General features: G+C 38.2%; 1 protein-coding gene across 1 annotated transcript in view; it reads left to right on the top strand.

Annotated features, from left to right (window-relative positions):
• The window catches only part of sog (short gastrulation), a 76,400-nt gene that overhangs the window by 54,614 nt on the left and 4,675 nt on the right, over nt 1-17,111 (top strand). Inside the window, exons 4-14 of the mRNA XM_072303723.1 lie at nt 6,556-6,612; nt 7,308-7,510; nt 8,236-8,396; nt 10,012-10,225; nt 11,423-11,652; nt 12,497-12,618; nt 13,018-13,322; nt 14,294-14,539; nt 15,423-15,705; nt 16,079-16,212; nt 16,686-16,994. Coding sequence (XP_072159824.1) covers nt 6,556-6,612; nt 7,308-7,510; nt 8,236-8,396; nt 10,012-10,225; nt 11,423-11,652; nt 12,497-12,618; nt 13,018-13,322; nt 14,294-14,539; nt 15,423-15,705; nt 16,079-16,212; nt 16,686-16,994 — 2,264 coding nt within the window. The remainder of the gene's footprint in view (nt 1-6,555; nt 6,613-7,307; nt 7,511-8,235; nt 8,397-10,011; nt 10,226-11,422; nt 11,653-12,496; nt 12,619-13,017; nt 13,323-14,293; nt 14,540-15,422; nt 15,706-16,078; nt 16,213-16,685; nt 16,995-17,111) is intronic.

Genomic DNA, 17,111 nt, shown 5'->3' on the forward strand with positions numbered 1-17,111 from the left:
GACTTGTGCTTAAGTTTCTATTCATACGATTCGGTTTACAGTGTCGTTTGAGACCTCAACTTTTTTCTGTTACTAGGGGAGAACAATTGACTTCTTGAGATGAAAGGGAGGTTTTATTTAGTGTTTGTTTAATGCTTCAACGGCAGCTATTTTTAATATTTGTCAGGCGCTGGTGTGAAGATCTGGCAACCTCAGTTGCATCCTTAAAGAAACAACCGTGCGAATATAATCTCTGTAAATCAATCCATTTGCGAAGGCGGGCAGCAGTTTTGTGGACTAGTTCGGTTCAGCTATGGCATCCCAAAGTCGATATTTATTGGCAGTCTCAGATTGGTTCATTTGAATCCCACCAACCAATCAGACAGTCCCATCGCAACTGCCAACATTTAGTAGGCGACAGCTACTGGCAGCTTAACATTAATTTTCTCCGGGAATCTATTCAGCGATCGATATTATTTAACTTTCTTCTTCGAGGAGCATATTAAATAGATCGAAGTTCGATGTAAACTACGGTTTGTTAAAAGACATCAATGGAACATATCATTTTGGTTTTAAAATGCTCAAAACGCTGAATCAGTACAAACAGGATTACCACGATCAGGACCCGATAGTTATGGCAAGCACCGGACTTCAAATCAGATTCAAATTGGTTGCACGCTGCGTTGCCAGAGTGTCTGAGACGAAGTATTGATGTTTGACATTGAGATACCTAGCAGCATCGTGAGTATCGTACAGAAGCTCAGCAAAATAGCGAACTGCGTTCGATAAAATACTCCTTGTGTTCTTCACTGCCTGCTATATTTAAAAGAACATTACTTAGGAATTCACATACTTACATACTGCACGAAAAATGATTCGAAGTAATTTAAAACAGCAGCTAAGCAACATTGCTAAGCAGTTGTTGTTTTGAGGGGCAGTAACTTTGGGACTCGCCGTTTAAAGAGATCTTATTTTTTATTTGCGCCAATAAGGCGAATAAAACACACGTTTCTGTGACTAGTGGATCCAGGATCCCTTGACACTAGTTTACGAGAACATACAGTTGATTACAGATCGTATCCAATACATAAATCAGGTGAGGTTGTATGGATATCGATTAGTTCAACATGTAAACATAGCCTCAAAAATCAATCCAGAAATCTGAGGGAACGAGTTTTTTGTGATAAATTTTCGATTCTTTTGAGCACAAAATAGAAATTAAAGGTAAAATTCTTAGGAATTTTCCATTTTCAGCTTTTCCAGCCTAAATCCTAAAATTTTTGTTTGAGGTCATGTCTTATCTGAGGGAACGGGTTTTTGTGATAGATTTTCGATTTATATGAGTAAAAATGGCAATTAGAGGTGAAAATGTTCTCCTATTCAGCTTTTCCAACTTAAATCCTTAAAGTTTTGTTTGAAATTATGTTCTATCGTTTGATGTTATGTTTGTTTATCGTTTGGTTTTGAAGCAAACGATACATCGAAGCACTATCGAATAGGATCCATATCGGTGAGCGGTGACAGACAGAGCAACTTGGTAACGCTGCCGCGAGGAAATGAGTGCTGTAGCAGGGCGTCCGCTGTCGAAGTGTGGCGTGGGTAGGTTGTTTTCATTAGCAGACGTGTCTGCTTGGAGTCTGCAGGTCGCGGCGAGACGATAAAAAGCTCCAGCCCGCGGTCATAAGGGAGGTAGCTTCACCAGTGGGAGATTTTATGAGCCTCCCACTCCCAAAATCCACGAGCCTCACCACTGAGTGAAAACTTCCGGACTTTTGAGCTGCCAGGACGAGGGGCTGGGTACTCGCTCAAATGATACATACTTCATTTGAAGTAGGCACACAAATTATACCCTGACCCATCTCCGAAGGTGACTACTTGTATTTTTAGCTAATTTTTTATTTTATGCATATAAATTAAAAGTATTCTCCTTCTGACAGAGAGATTGGAATACTTACTATATGATTTATCATAAACTTAATACTAAGACTTAACCAAGACCTAAATCTAAGACTATTATAATATGTTGTTGCTCCCAAGATAGGAGGTCTTATGTAGAAATGTAAACAATGTGTCACCATACACACACCATACGAGCCGCTCTTTGGGAAATGTTTCTAAACTTTGGGCTCATTTTCAACACAATAGTTACTATTCTTAAGCCGCTGGATACCCGGTAAATGAGGGCCACAGTCGTATTTTCACGGAACTGACGAAAGGATCTGCAGAAACAGACTCTACTCGACCTTAATCCCTGAACATTTGAAAAACCTGGTGCATGGACGTGCCAAAAATCCCTCTGATGTATACGGACGATAAATCTCTACATTAACACATAGGTCTGTGGATGACTGTATATTCCTAACTTTCGGAATAAAAAAAAAGAAGCCAAATAAATTGCAAAAAAAAAATCCCACTCTTCATATTCTGTGACAATAAAGTGTTCTTGATTAAAAGCAGTTTCAAGTGGAGGAGGAGATATTTTGTTAATCGATGCTTCTTACAGCAGGACTCTTAGAAAAGTAAAGTAAACGGAGGAAGGGGGCGGAGATACGTTGGAGTAAACAATGATTTTGCCATCTCCTCAGGACACGGTCGCTGACGAACGGCCTGCAGAAAAATTACTTCCATGTATAACAAATTATACCTCCGCGCTGCGCGATAGTGGAGACGCTGACTGTGAGCTGACATCTATTGCGTGGGTCAGTTCTGATTTTACGAGGAAGGATATCGAGCTTATTAGGTTAGCGGCCTCCGCTGCCCTCCTCCTCGCCCTCCTCCCCGAACTTTTTATTAGGAGAAAAAGAAGAAAAATAAAACGGACGTCCAACTCGGGCCTGCACAAAATGTCACGGCAGCGAAATGATTAATTTCCTCGCGATGTCTCCGCGCTGAGAGCCATCATTCGAGTGCGAATATCGTGCACCGGATATCAGCGAGCTTTGATCAGCCCCCAACTTCCGCACAGTGAGCCCGAACGGAGCTCGCTACCAGCTCAAATTATCCAATTAATACACCAACTTATTCAATTAAAATTATATAATATAACTTGTTTTTTCCATCCTTTTATGAATCAGCCGAGATTCTTCCCAGGGGGAAACCAATCCACAACTCGTTCCGCGTTGACTTCTGCTAGGATTGCAACTGAATATACGGAGGGGAACCGACTTGAGATGGATCTTTTCAGAGAATTTCGTTTTCAATCAATCGGAGACATTGTTCCGATGGCAAAAAGCGCCTTCAGTTACGCAGCTATGCTAAGCGCCCGACAGGGAAACACGAATAGTCGTATTATTGTTTTGATAAATAAGTCGCTTGACGTTTGACTTACACGTTAAAAGTATAACAATAATTTTTGTGTAGAACTTTTAGTACCCTTACATGAAATCCAAACGTCTAAAGCAAATCATCCTCAATTTTTTAAACCTTAAATTGTTTTTGAGGAAAATACCCTTGATATATTGAAATGAATGACTATGGGCTTATTCAGATCATCCGATCAAAAATTACGCTTGTATTCCCTTCAACTAAATGCGATTCATTTGGACCCTGTGTGCGGTGGAGTGGGTGCGGCGTTGAGAGCACCTCTGGCTGTGCCTCTCGGTTTAAGTATCCGTAAAAGGGCCAAAGATGAAGGGTCACTTTCCAGCGGCCAACCTACGACAGCGCCGGCGCGGTCCATGCGAAGCGGCTAAATTGGGCACAACACCTCTGCAAACGCTCCCGCCATGAATCAGCACACGGACGAAATTATGCCGAAAAATAAATATGCAAAGGAAAAAAATGAACCACCACGTGTCCACCTGTTGCTGAACTACTGTTGAAGCCCGAGGCTTTTTCAAAAAGAGATCTCCGTTTTTGGGGATTCAGCAGGGCGTGGGTAGTATGGGACGAGGGGAGACGGCTGTCCCCAAAGTCGTAAGATTTTTTTTTTTTTTTTAAATATATTTTAATATAAAAAAATCAGACAGTACGTGCGAGGGGTGATCGGTAGAGCTGATTGCAGAGCATAATTTTGCAGACCATTGACAGGCGCTTTAAAAGGCAGGACACCCGCCGAGATGTGGCGCCCCTGTCCGCAATCAAAGTGACGGAGCCGGGAAATGCAATGAAACCGCGACTATGGGCTCTATTACGTAAGACGCATTTCTAATCGGCAGTCTGGTGCATTCCTCCGGGATATTCTCGCGAGAGAAATGAGTTGTTACAGAACTATGGACGATGCTTGTTCCTTTTCTTGTTCTTGGATCGAAAACTGATTTAGACAATCGGCAATCGGCCGTGCATTTTTGCATCTTATTACCTCCGCGCTCCGCGCTGATGAGCGGGAGGCCCGCTCACTCGCTCGTGCAAGGGCAAGGCTCTTTGGGTGTGGCTGTGCCCAGTGGCTGATCTTCCTTCCTTTTCATCTCTTCTCAAAAACGGCTTGTCTACGTAAGGTTTGCAGGGAAGTTACACCGTTCTTGCGGGCTCACAGCGATGGGAGCAAAGCATTTGAATTCTTCCCCCCTTGCAGGGCCTTTTCGTCCTCTGATTTCACTCAGCGCTATACTCAGATACAGGCTAGGAACAAAGAGCGACGCCAAGAATGGCACAATTTGGGCCAGAAGGGATTTTTCTGAAACCGGGCCCAAACGATACCTTATGATACCCTAAAACTCTGGTAAAAATTTTAGCTTGAGTATACGCACCGTTTTTGAGAAATGGGGGGGCAAAGTTGCCAAATCGCCATCATTCTAGACAGCATTTTTACAGCGAAAAGACGGGAAAAATGGACGAAAAAGTTACACTATCGATGGGTTTGGGCTGTAAATGTTCTTATTGAGCCCCCGTGCATGTAACTGTGTTCAGTTTCAAAAATTTTGGACGTACAGTGGTCCAAAATGGGGAGAAATCGTGGACAGATAAGGATTCTTTGTCAAACTTTTTAAAAATGGAAGTAAAATTGTTGGTCTCCTGCAGAGATCATGGGGAACAATGTTCTTATCGGTCTTAAGTGCATTCAATTGAGTTCAGTTTATCAAATTTTCATCGCACAATGGTCTAAAATGGGAAATCAGTGGACAAATTAAGATCTTCTGCCTAACTTTTTAAAAATGATGTACGACTATTGGTCCCCTGCAGAGATCATGGGGAACAATGTTCTTATCAATGCATTCAATTGGGTTCAGTTAATCAAATTTTCATCGCACAATGGTCCAAAATGGCAAATTAGTGGACAAATTAAGATCTTCTGTTGAAATCTAACCTAACCTAATCTAACCTTTCCTAAATCCTTAGAAAGGATTTATGGTAAAGTATTATTCTAACTACAATTATTCTCTGACAACTAACTAGGACAAAAACCACCCAGTTAGCCGGATTTTAAGGAATCAAAAGCTAAGTTCCTCCTGAATTACCGTTTTCAGACCTCATTTGTTCAATTCAAAACAGTGAACATGGATAGCTTTTATTGACTACTAACTTATTTTGAATTTACACCTTTCGAATCTAGTGAAAAACCTCATAGTTTCATGTTATTTTTCAAACATTTCAACAGAAGATCTTAATTTGTCCACTAATTTGCCATTTTGGACCATTGTGCGATGGAAATTTGATTAACTGAACCCAATTGAATGCATTGATAAGAACATTGTTCCCCATGATCTCTGCAGGGGACCAATAGTCGTACATCATTTTTAAAAAGTTAGGCAGAAGATCTTAATTTGTCCACTGATTTCCCATTTTAGACCATTGTGCGATGAAAATTTGATAAACTGAACTCAATTGAATGCACTTAAGACCGATAAGAACATTGTTCCCCATGATCTCTGCAGGAGACCAACAATTTTACTTCCATTTTTAAAAAGTTTGACAAAGAATCCTTATCTGTCCACGATTTCTCCCCATTTTGGACCACTGTACGTCCAAAATTTTTGAAACTGAACACAGTTACATGCACGGGGGCTCAATAAGAACATTTACAGCCCAAACCCATCGATAGTGTAACTTTTTCGTCCATTTTTCCCGTCTTTTCGCTGTAAAAATGCTGTCTAGAATGATGGCGATTTGGCAACTTTGCCCCCCCATTTCTCAAAAACGGTGCTTATACTCAAGCTAAAATTTTTACCAGAGTTTTAGGGTATCATAAGGTATCGTTTGGGCCCGGTTTCAGGAAAATCCCTTCTGGCCCAAATTGTGCCAAAAAACGGTCGTTTTTGGCGTCGCTCTTTCCCAGAGGAGGATCTCGGGACTTCTTGTGGGAAAAGGTGTTTGGCTCAGGCATGATGATTCTTGAGTTTGCCGCCGATAATCTTTTTCATCTTGATTTAAGCTGAACGTTTCTTGTGTTTCCTAACGTTTCATACATCTTTTTTCAACTATTCTTGTTGACATGCATTTGCTCCACTCCTCATTTGATTTAATCCTCTATTTCAGGTTTTAAAATCATGTAATAAAGTTAACGGTAGTGTCAAAACCATACCGTTGACTCATTACAAAAATTATCTCACAATCCTGGCAATGGATCGGCCGCATGAGTTGTTTCGTTATTCGTTTTAGTATATCTGTTCTCATTTCGATTTTTCTTTCTTTTTTCAGCCCCTGACATTGTTCAAGATGCAGCCCCGTCAGAGGAGGACGAGCGGAGTCTTAAATGTGAGTTTTTGTCTATGGCAGATTGTCCTTTCAATGATTTGTCTTTTTTTTTGAAGGTTTCTTTAAGTCTTAGATATCAGTTTTTCTCATTTTTTTCCCTCTTTCTTTCTTGACTTACCAATGATCAAAAAATTTACCACGGTAAACAAATTAATGAGTAAACTTTCATACTAAACCGAACGATGTAAAAAGTATGGTCGTGTGAACTAAACTGTGTAAAGAGTTCGGTTGCATGAACCGAGAGCACGGTTACCAAAACCAAAAGTTTAGTATATGATGCACATGAACCGAATATTTTGACCGATATGGAACACAGTATTGCGACCCATGGGCCATAAGATATACATCGCTGTAGATTCATTTTTACATAACTCGTGTCATAAACGATAACACGTGAGTATCTGTGTAAAGTGCAGATGATAAAAAGGTATCATGTGATAGTTAGAAAAACAACCGAATTTAAAAATATATAAAAATAAAAACTCATCTTGAGATTTGTGATAGTAGCGGAAAAAGATTGTTTTCATACATGTCTTGGGTGATGTCGCTTTAAAGATATGGGCTATTCACAGCCCTCAAGGATGATCAATTAAAGTACCTAGCGTGAGTCGCACTCAGGTGGTAGAAATTATGAAAAAAGGGGTTTGCTCTCATTTTAATTTCTGATATATAATTTTTGTTTTTTGACGAAGTAGATTTCGCAGCCCTACTGACAGGAAGAACCTCCCAGATCTTGGACCGTGATGAGTTGACCAACTACAAGCGTTTTCAGCAAGAGTCCGTTGCAACTGGCAGATTTGTTTTCCATCGGCGGAGCCTCTACTACTCTTTCTATAGCACATCCCGTCCTCGGGGTATCCAATTCTTGGATCTCCAAGGCAACATCCTAGAGGAACATGTATGTAAATGTATTTATATGCTTTATAGAAACCTTATGCCTTATTCTTTATTATTGCCTTGAAGAAAAAAACTAAAACTTTCTGGAACCGAACAATTTGACTGATCGATTCCGGTATTTCGCATTCGCTGCAGCACTCAAACAGCACTAAAAAAAAAAAAAAAAAAAAAAAAACAATTGTTCCAATTTCTTTATTAAATATGCTTCACAGGCCGATTCTTCTCAGCGTAGACTGCCTTGCTAAGGGAGAGCGCAGTATAAACCTTCAGACGTTGCCAGATTTTCATCGATAAAATCAAAATTTTCAGGAAAATTTTTCTTCCAATTTTTCAGAGAATTTTACTCGCAAAGGATTTGAAAATTTCAATATGCAATATTCATACCTTTTCTTAAAACTCAAGATTTTATCGGGATTAGACAACGTCGGAATGTTCATACGATTTTTTTCCTCAGCGGCACAATATAGAAGCGACAGATTTTTCACTTTTTATGTACCAGCAATGAGTTTAATTTCTTTTACAGCCATTTGATTCAATTTTTCGAGGAATTTGATTCTGTTAGTAGGTTAAATTCAGAATTCCAAATCGCATCATAAAGTTCACCCTCTAGAGTTCGTCGAGTATAATCCCATTGAAGAAAAGTATCAGAGGAGCGGCTCTCGTTCTCTTTATTTTGACCTTTCACAAATCCTTGAATCCTTACCTTATGAATGCTTTTGGGCACAGGTGATCCCGGCGAATACAAGTTACCAAAACGCCACTGGAAAGATTTGCGGCGTCTGGAAAAGAGTGCCACGGGACTACCGCAAGTTGATGCGGGAAGAAAAGATGGTGGTCTCTCTCCTGTGGGATCGACCAGAGCTCACGCTAGGCGGACAGCTTTTTAGGTTAGTGACACTCCCTTTTTTACTTTCTTTATTTTTATCGACTCTCTTTGTGGGTCCATTTCTTTTTGCAAGGGGACATTCAATCATGATCTTTTCAACAGTGAGCTGTATGGTCTGGTCATACATGAAAACTGACGGATACCGAGCGCTTTTTGCTATCAACTCGCCATCAGTCTATTAGGAGTTGTCCAATAATTACGTTACGTTACGAAAAGCGATTTTTCCGATTTGATAACACCCACTCATACTCTCTGATCGTAAAAACTCTGATCGTAACGTTGGTATAGACACCCTTTAAATAAGCACGTAAAATTTGTCTCCCCTAGTAAAAATGAGTTAGCCTGACTCACTTTTACTAGGGTGAACATTCCCCTTTTTTCCCAAAAAAAAACTCGAAATAAATTTGCTCATTGAAAAAAGGGGAGGGCATGGCTTTTGTTAATTAGGAAGCTCTGTGTTAGAGACAAGAAAGAATCAGACAAAAAAAGTAGCATAGACAACTTAAAACGAAAAGTAAAAAAAATTGAAATCCATTATACATACTGCTCTTACGTAACGCTTAGCTTGTCTCCCCCCCCCCCCCCCCATCTCCTTGTCACGCTCGGTCACAAAATTATGAAGATCTATCCGCACCCTGGACCGTTACGTGATTTATGGACAGCCCCTTTGAAGAAAAAACATAAGGAATCAGACCCAAAACATTAATAAGCAAAATAAAAAGAATTGGGGAAATAAATAGAACTCCTCTAACTTTTATTGTGTTACAAAGATTGAAATATAATAAATTTTTCAGTTAAAAAGGATGACAGATAAATGTACAAACAAGTAGTAAGAAGAATTTAAATACCAAAATTCAGAGACATTCAAAAACAAAATTAAGCGGATCCTAGGATCAGAAATGATGATTGGTTTCTGAGCATTGCGAGTGGACAGGGTGAATGACCGCGTGAGTAAACGTAGTAACGTAACGTAAATTTAACCTTGGCCTCGATGCTACACGAGTGCTGATTGGTTGAGGGTTAATGAGTCACTCATTCAAATCTCGCAGTTCACGAAAATGGCGGCTCCCCGCGTGGTTACACTGTTCTACGGCATGGTTCTTTTAGAGGTTAATTATAATATTTATCTTATCGCTATTTCGTTGCCTTTCTAATTGAGCATCAACCATTTTTACTTGTTTTGGATCTAAAAACGGAAATAAAGTTCTTATTTTCATGCAAGTGACACTAATGACAGTCCGACTTTGTGTGAGTGTTGTACGCATATGAGTTTTGTAAACCTAGCAATCATTTTTTCCCTCTGGAACTCTTGATTTGAGAAGATCATTTTATCACATCGTGACAATACCATCCGGTAATTTTCTTTATAAGTATCGCAGTTCTTTCACTGTTTACTTTGCATTTCCCTTCCTGTTCTTTTTACTTGCTAATTTAATTACCCAGGTATGTATCTTTCCTCAGCCAATACCTAGGTACTTTGCTTTGCCAAAGAATAATGGTCCTCTAAAATAATCTTTTGTCTGACTCACTCAAAACCCTGTCGACTTATTTTTAACATCATTATTCTTATTATTCTGTATCCTTTATGATAATGGACTGTGGAATTGCGTTTTCAGGTATAGAGCATTGTCCTCTGAGTTATACAGTGCTCTTTTAGAAGGTGGGGATGAAGGAGCTGGTGGCTCTGCAATAATTTCAGTCGCTTCCAGCGCACCTTCTATTCACATAACTCTCCTCTTCAATGGTGTCTTTACTCCTGAGGATGTCGCTGATGTACCTTTGAACTTGAAAATTGTCAATCCAGAGAAAGGACACATCGTCATCGACGAGGTTTGTACTCAGTAAATGACACTTAAAGTAAAGTGTTTATAGCATAGATTCATCATTTTTCCAGTAAAGTGGAACAATTTTCAAAACAATTAAGGGTAGTCCAGGTTGCACGAATTATTTAATAGTTCAAACAATGCGAATATTAACATGAGGTAATTTTTATTGAAAGTTGAAAGAATTTGACTGGTGATTACAATCTTCCATTATTTACTTATCTCAAACTTGATAAAGAATGCTAATAAAGCTGCCGAGATATGTAGGTATGTCTAGAGTACCTATATAGCGAGAGTATGGACAGATCGCTTCATGGAGGGCTTAGGGCCTAAAAGTGCAGCCACCCTTCTAACCAACTTCTAACGCACAAAATTTCACTGCCAGTCTGCAGATTCCAATTCTAACCAAGATGGCTAAGAATGTACTTAAATGAGCGTTCTTCCGCAAAAACGAGTAAATTTATTCAAAAACTAAGTCAAATACGTGCTTTTTAAACGATGGTTCGTAACAATTGTATTAGTAAAGCGCTCTGGATAATTGAGATTCATAGGTTGGCTGCATTTCTGGGCCCTAACTTCATTCGAGGAGGTATCGGTGAAGGCCTGATGGATTTTTGGAGTTTCACATCTGTCTATACTCTCGCTATACAGGTACTCTAGGTATGTCATGAGCGATGTTCAATATTCACAGGGCCGACTGGAGCTCATTCTCTGTGCAAGATTTGCGCTGGTACTCCTTAAGTACGGCTAAAAGCCCCCCAGCAGCATCAATCTGAAACGGTAGGTGTCCTAGTAGGTTTAAAAGTAAATCTGGTTCATGATCCGAAGAGGTGCCAAATGATTGATAGCATCCGTCAGGTATACCTTAAAATCAGGTGTGGTCTCTTGAAAGGTCATTAGACAACCTGCTGTAAAGAACACCATCAAGTTTTGATAGAAAAATTGTAAAATCTCAAATCATTTCTATGATTTCTTGGAATTTCCTTGTTTCATTTCAATTCTATCTTGCCAACCAGGTAAAGTCTAGATCAGGTAAAAATCTCTGAGGATATTTAAGATAGTGCGTACATTCCTCCAAAAATTGAATATAATAGAAAATTAGAAGGGTACCATATTGAAAATTAATAGAAAATCTCCATTTTTTAGTTTTACTTATCAATGTTTTTCTGAGATTAACAGCCAAATTTGTTTCTCTAATTTTCAGATTATCAAAATCGAGAAACCCTCAAATGAACTCAACACTATCGAGTTTAGCTCTGTTGTGACAGCAAATGATTTGAAGCTCTTATCAAAGCAAAAATTGACTGTCATCTTATCATCGAAACATTCAGAATTAAAGTTGGCAGGACCGATAGTCACTAGAGTTGCCTGTCAATTAATGCAGTCAACGCTGTCATATCAGTCTGACTTAGATTCTGGCAATTCTATTCATGAGTAAGTAAAATGCGCAGGTGTTTACCAAAAAATATGGTCAACATCAATGATACCTTCTGACCTCAAATGACACCCATAGTTCTATGTAATTACAAAGTTTTAGAAGGTTATAGCACAAGCAGTGCACGAAGTCCTTCCTTCATGCATGCAGCTAGGTATCCTTTTTACCAGGATAAATCCTGGCCCTATTCGCGACACTCCCACAATATCATCAAACTGAATTCTTTGCACAATAGTAGCAAAAGAAGTTGTAGGTGTTGAATATTCTTCTGCCTTCCTCAATCTCCTCTTGCATAAATGTAAGATGACTACCCAGGACCGTTCAGTAACGCTAAATCTCGGATTTTTTGATCTCTCTCTCCATCTTGTAATGCTTTTATGGTGTGGGTTTGTATTCTCCAACATACACAAAAAAATATTGCATCACTCCTCTTGACCCCTTCCTCCTTGAAGCATTATGTATTTTATGAACGGCCCCTTACTTTGATAGGTACTTAGTAAAGATTTCTTACTCATCACGGATGATGATAATATTTCTTCTTTTTCTCATGTACATTTTAAGCTATAAAAGTAGCTTGTTGACTTTATTTAACGAATCAACTAAGCTCTAAAACAGGAAGGATTTATCTTTTTTTCTGATAAAAGCAACCTATGAACTACAACGGTAGTTTTTTTCCTCGTGTTAAAATCTTGTGACATTCATTCGATTTTGAACTGGGACCAAGGAAAAAATAAATATGATGACATCAGAGTTTTAGAGTGTTATTTCAATACAGAATATTTTTAAATTGATTATGTCCCTTAGTTTAAATTGGTTTTTTAAAATTTGTGTTATTATTCACAGTTATCCAGTCACCCTTGCTTCTGGATTAAGTTGGATGTTTGTTGATAAAGAAGGCTTCCTTCAGTACACTGTGCAACTTCATGGCATTGATGAGGTTGCTGTTGTCACCTTGGGATCAGTTGGTAAGCACTATTTTCTCACTTATATTTTCCATCATTATAGAAATAAGTAATTATCCAGTCATTACTTTTATATACCTTTATTTACATACATTAATATAATCGTATATATTTCCTCCTAGGAAGGTTACAATAAATAAACTCTTTAAAAATAAAAATAAAAAAAAATTCATATTTTCATTTATTTCTCTGTATGGTTATCATTCAGCAATGGCCCTCATGCTTCTCTCTTACCGATTAAGTTGTGGGAAAATAGTTAAGTAAAAAAGTGTACAAAGACAGACACTTAAAGATGCATTGCTAAATAAACAAAGCATAACGAAATTGATTTCTTAACATGTATTTTATGAGTAATCTCACTGAAGGACCAGTAATTAATAACATTAATTTATCCTTTTTAAGCATCAAAAAAATTTATGGAACTTGAGGATTTGACGCCAACTCTGAAAAATGGCTGGGCGAATGGAACACTGGACCGGCTCTCCCCAAAATATCTTGAGCAACTGTATGCTGGAGATCTTGGGATCAACGTTGGCACCCCAAATAATCCAAGCCTAATTAGAGGTAAACTTGTGCCACGCATTGTTGCTGAAGCTAGGAACGCACCTGCACCTATATTCCTTATGCGCCCAAATGTGTCCACTTATGCTAATAATACTGGACTAATTTGGGCTTTCTTTGATGCAGACTGTAATCTTCATTATGAGGTTAGTTTTCTGTGTTTGTGCATAGCGATCAATTTATTTACTTTTTTCCAATTCAAGATAAACTAGAAATTTTAGTTAAGATTTATAATAGGTACCGTGAATGATAGGTGCCATGGAATTTATTCAGCTGTCATCAGTCAAGTTTGATTGAGCCTCAGAGGGCGCAATTCCCCTGCCCCCTCCTTTCAAGCCACATCCTGGCTCAACAATGTATTGTGTATCAGTTGAGGAGGAAAGAATACAATTTCTCTCATTTTTATTCGTCTTTTTTTTTTATTTTTTTCAATACATATAAACTATAATAAACTTCAACTTTTCCAGTAATAAATCCTTGGAATTTATATTCTTCATCAATGAATCAGCATCAATATTTAAAACTTCTAAATGAACCCACTCACTCGCAAAATAGCTTACTTGCCAAAACTTCTTGAGCACTTGAATTCATGGTAGATACCTACTAGAAATCAGGGTTCTAGTGTGTTCGGCAGTTGAACTAAAATCTAGACTTGATCCACAACTAAATGGTAAATATACGAAGCCTTGGATTATCTGATTTATTGTGGTGATTAGTGGTGTATATCATAGTTTCTTCGACCATGACTTTGTCCGCAGTTTCAGTGGTGCAACCTGTGCAAATGTGTGTATCACCATAATTGATGAATCAAAGGTGGAAGAAGAAATCATGGTTTAACTACTGCACTGCAGTGGATGACATCGTATGCCGTGTTTTACAATAAAAGATATCTATGTTGTTATTGAAAATTAAAACTTGCCATTTGAACAGACCTTATACTTTTTTGCTAATCTAAAAGCTTCAACTATGAAAATACAATTCTTTGTCTAGTGCCACTGACACACAGAAATCAAGTTTCAAGAAATTGTCAAGTTTTATTGTGCAATAGTTTTAAGAACTCTCAATATTATTTCTTGTCAACAAGGTGTAATTTTTTTTCTTGCATTATCCTACTCAGGTAATGATAACCGGCCAAGTTTCTGCAGATGAATCCTTACAACTTTTTATAGAAGATATTCCGTTTATTGCCCCTGGAGCACCCGTAACAAGAAAGCTTCTTGAGGAGTTTGTTGGTCTTAACATGGAAGGAACAACTGTGGGTCTCTCACAAGATGAGTTGCTGCGTTTAGAGGCAGGAGTAGTTTACTTTGACATTCGTAGCAGCAAGACCGGAGCAACTATTCTTAAGGGCCACTGGAAGCAGGTGAGTTTCCTAATTGCTGACAACATTGCAGTTTTACTCTGCAGAGATTTGATCAAGAGTTTAAAGTAATCAACTGCTGCTGGGAAACAAGATGAATCTTTCACATATATTAAGGGAACTGCAATGAACAGCATATATCTTTAGACTGTGGGCTTTGAGAATACAATAAACAGATTATTGCTGTCGTGGTTTGCAAGAAAAGATGCCTATTTTTTTTCTTTTTTTTTTTTTTTTAACCGCTCTTCTTAGCTAAATAGATCAATTCAAACAAAACATACTTTGACCAATGGTGGTTTTTGTCTAAATGTGCAAAGTCTCCAAATTGAAAAGCTGTTCAATTCCTTCAAGAGGCATTAAAGAAATTGAAGCATGCTAAATTTAAACTCTTTATGTATCGTTACAAAATTGAAGTCCCTCAAAATTGCATTTTGTGAAGAAAGGTACGAGAGAGAGACGGTGGGAGTAAACGGAACATTTAATGTTCTCCTGCAATTCGGAGAGATTGTGATCATAAAATGTGAGATTAAAAAATTCAGACACCAATTGAGACAAGTAACAATGAAAATGCCCACCCTCTGAAGTTGCATCAAAAGTCTCTGAAGTTAAAAAATAAATCAGGACCTTTCATTCTTATCCAGAGGTGCACTCTTTCCTATTTGGACAATCAGCAGCCTCTGGAACCAGCTGTAAGAGTTTTATGAGACAGCAAATGTGTGACTTAAAGCAAAACCAGTGTTTTATCAGTGTTCTTGGCAAGATTTTATCTTAGATTGTACGGTAAAAATTTCTGAACCTTACTATTAGGAACTCTCTTACATAAAAATGAGCACCTAGAGGGCAAGACAGGAGCATTAATTAAATTTTTCCTGAAATTCATCCGTAGGTGTCAGTGCCATCCTCGTGCTTACCCCACTTCTCAGATAACGATGTTCCAACAATCAACTTCAACAGTGATCCCAGCAACGGAAACATCATTGAAGGAAGCGGGGCTTGCTATCATGGAAGTCGATTCCATGATGATGGATCTCAATGGACATCAACAGTTGATCATTGCACCATGTGTAATTGTGTTCACTCGCGGGTTAGATGTGATCCCATCCTTTGCCCTCCAGTCCAATGCTCATCACCCACCATGCAAGATGGAGAGTGCTGTCCGAGTTGTGGCAGTAAGTTTTACTTATTATTGTATTTTAAAGCTTATAGGAAAAGCTTTGAATGAAGGGTGCATCAGTAAGAGTGGCCAAGTCATGAGGCAACTTTTTCAGAATGTTTACATGTCTAGATAACAAAGGAAACAGAATATTTTAAGGTAAAGTCATTCTGATAATCACTGAAGTTATTTCCTTTAGCTTGATTTTTCTCTATCTTTATCAGTTTGCACAACCATCACACAAAGATTTTAAAAAAGTTGAATTTGACACAGAAAATTTAGAACTTCCAAGTCAGTTTTAAAATCGATGGTAGATTCTAAAGCAAGAAAAGGAGTCTTGTCAATGATTTTAAAAATGTTGACTAATGCCATTTTTTTTCTTTTTTTAGATAATATACAGGAAATTTCAGCAGGTGCCTCCAGGGGCTGTCATTTAGGAGACCAATTATTTCCACCAGGGGCCAGATGGCATCCCTACTTACCTCCTAACGGTTTTGACTCGTGCGCCATTTGCTCCTGCAATGTAAGTGTAAAAATATTTCCTGTGGAGAAGGAAGTTTGTAAGATCAATCTGAGATTTTTTTTTTATCTTATACATGTAAACCCTAGTTTCCCCTCTAGTTTCCCTCATCATAATTTCTAATATCATTCAACACTGCAATCATGAAGTGCAAGCCTGAATCACAATCTGCAGAAAATGTTTGTAAAATAATGAAATAAGAGCCTTCTAAATTATTAAACTTAATCAGTGACCATTAATTTAATTTTATTTCCATTCTAAGAGAATTCTCATCGAAGTGGACAATCAAATTGGGAATCTACTGATATCTTTTTTTTTTCTTTTTTTATTTTTACTTTTATTTTCTATCTCAAGCAACTGGGCTCAATTTTTATGTGTACCAGATTTTTTTTTGACAGTTTTGAAACTTCACAGGCTTATTTTAATGTGTAACTCGCCCTGATTTATCTAACCAATTGTTTTATTTTTAATCCTAGGCAACAACTCTTGAAGTTCGATGTCCACGCGTGGAATGTCCCCCTCTTGTTTGCGAAGAAAAAGCTGCGATTCGACCTGACAAGAAAGCATGTTGTAAGGTGTGCCCTACTAATCTGTCGACAACCAAATCTCCAATCCTCTCAGAAGCTGCATCGGAAGAAAAAATGCCCCAGCAGAGATTAGACACTGATGTGATAGCTGCGGGCGGTTGCAAATATCCAGTCGGTGGCCCATACGAAAATGGCGCAGAATGGCATCCTCGTGTCTATTCCCATGGTGAAGTTAAATGCGTCAAGTGTAGATGCAAAGTAAGTATCATTTATCAAAATTTCAAATAGAAGACTCTTCATATTTAAATAATAAAATGAAAATAAATATTGAAAATACTGTAAAAATCAAAAAAGAATTTAAGGATATTTAATGAG

Source organism: Bemisia tabaci, chromosome 1, assembly GCF_918797505.1.
Source record: "Bemisia tabaci chromosome 1, PGI_BMITA_v3".
NCBI classification, from domain to species: Eukaryota; Metazoa; Arthropoda; class Insecta; order Hemiptera; family Aleyrodidae; genus Bemisia; species Bemisia tabaci.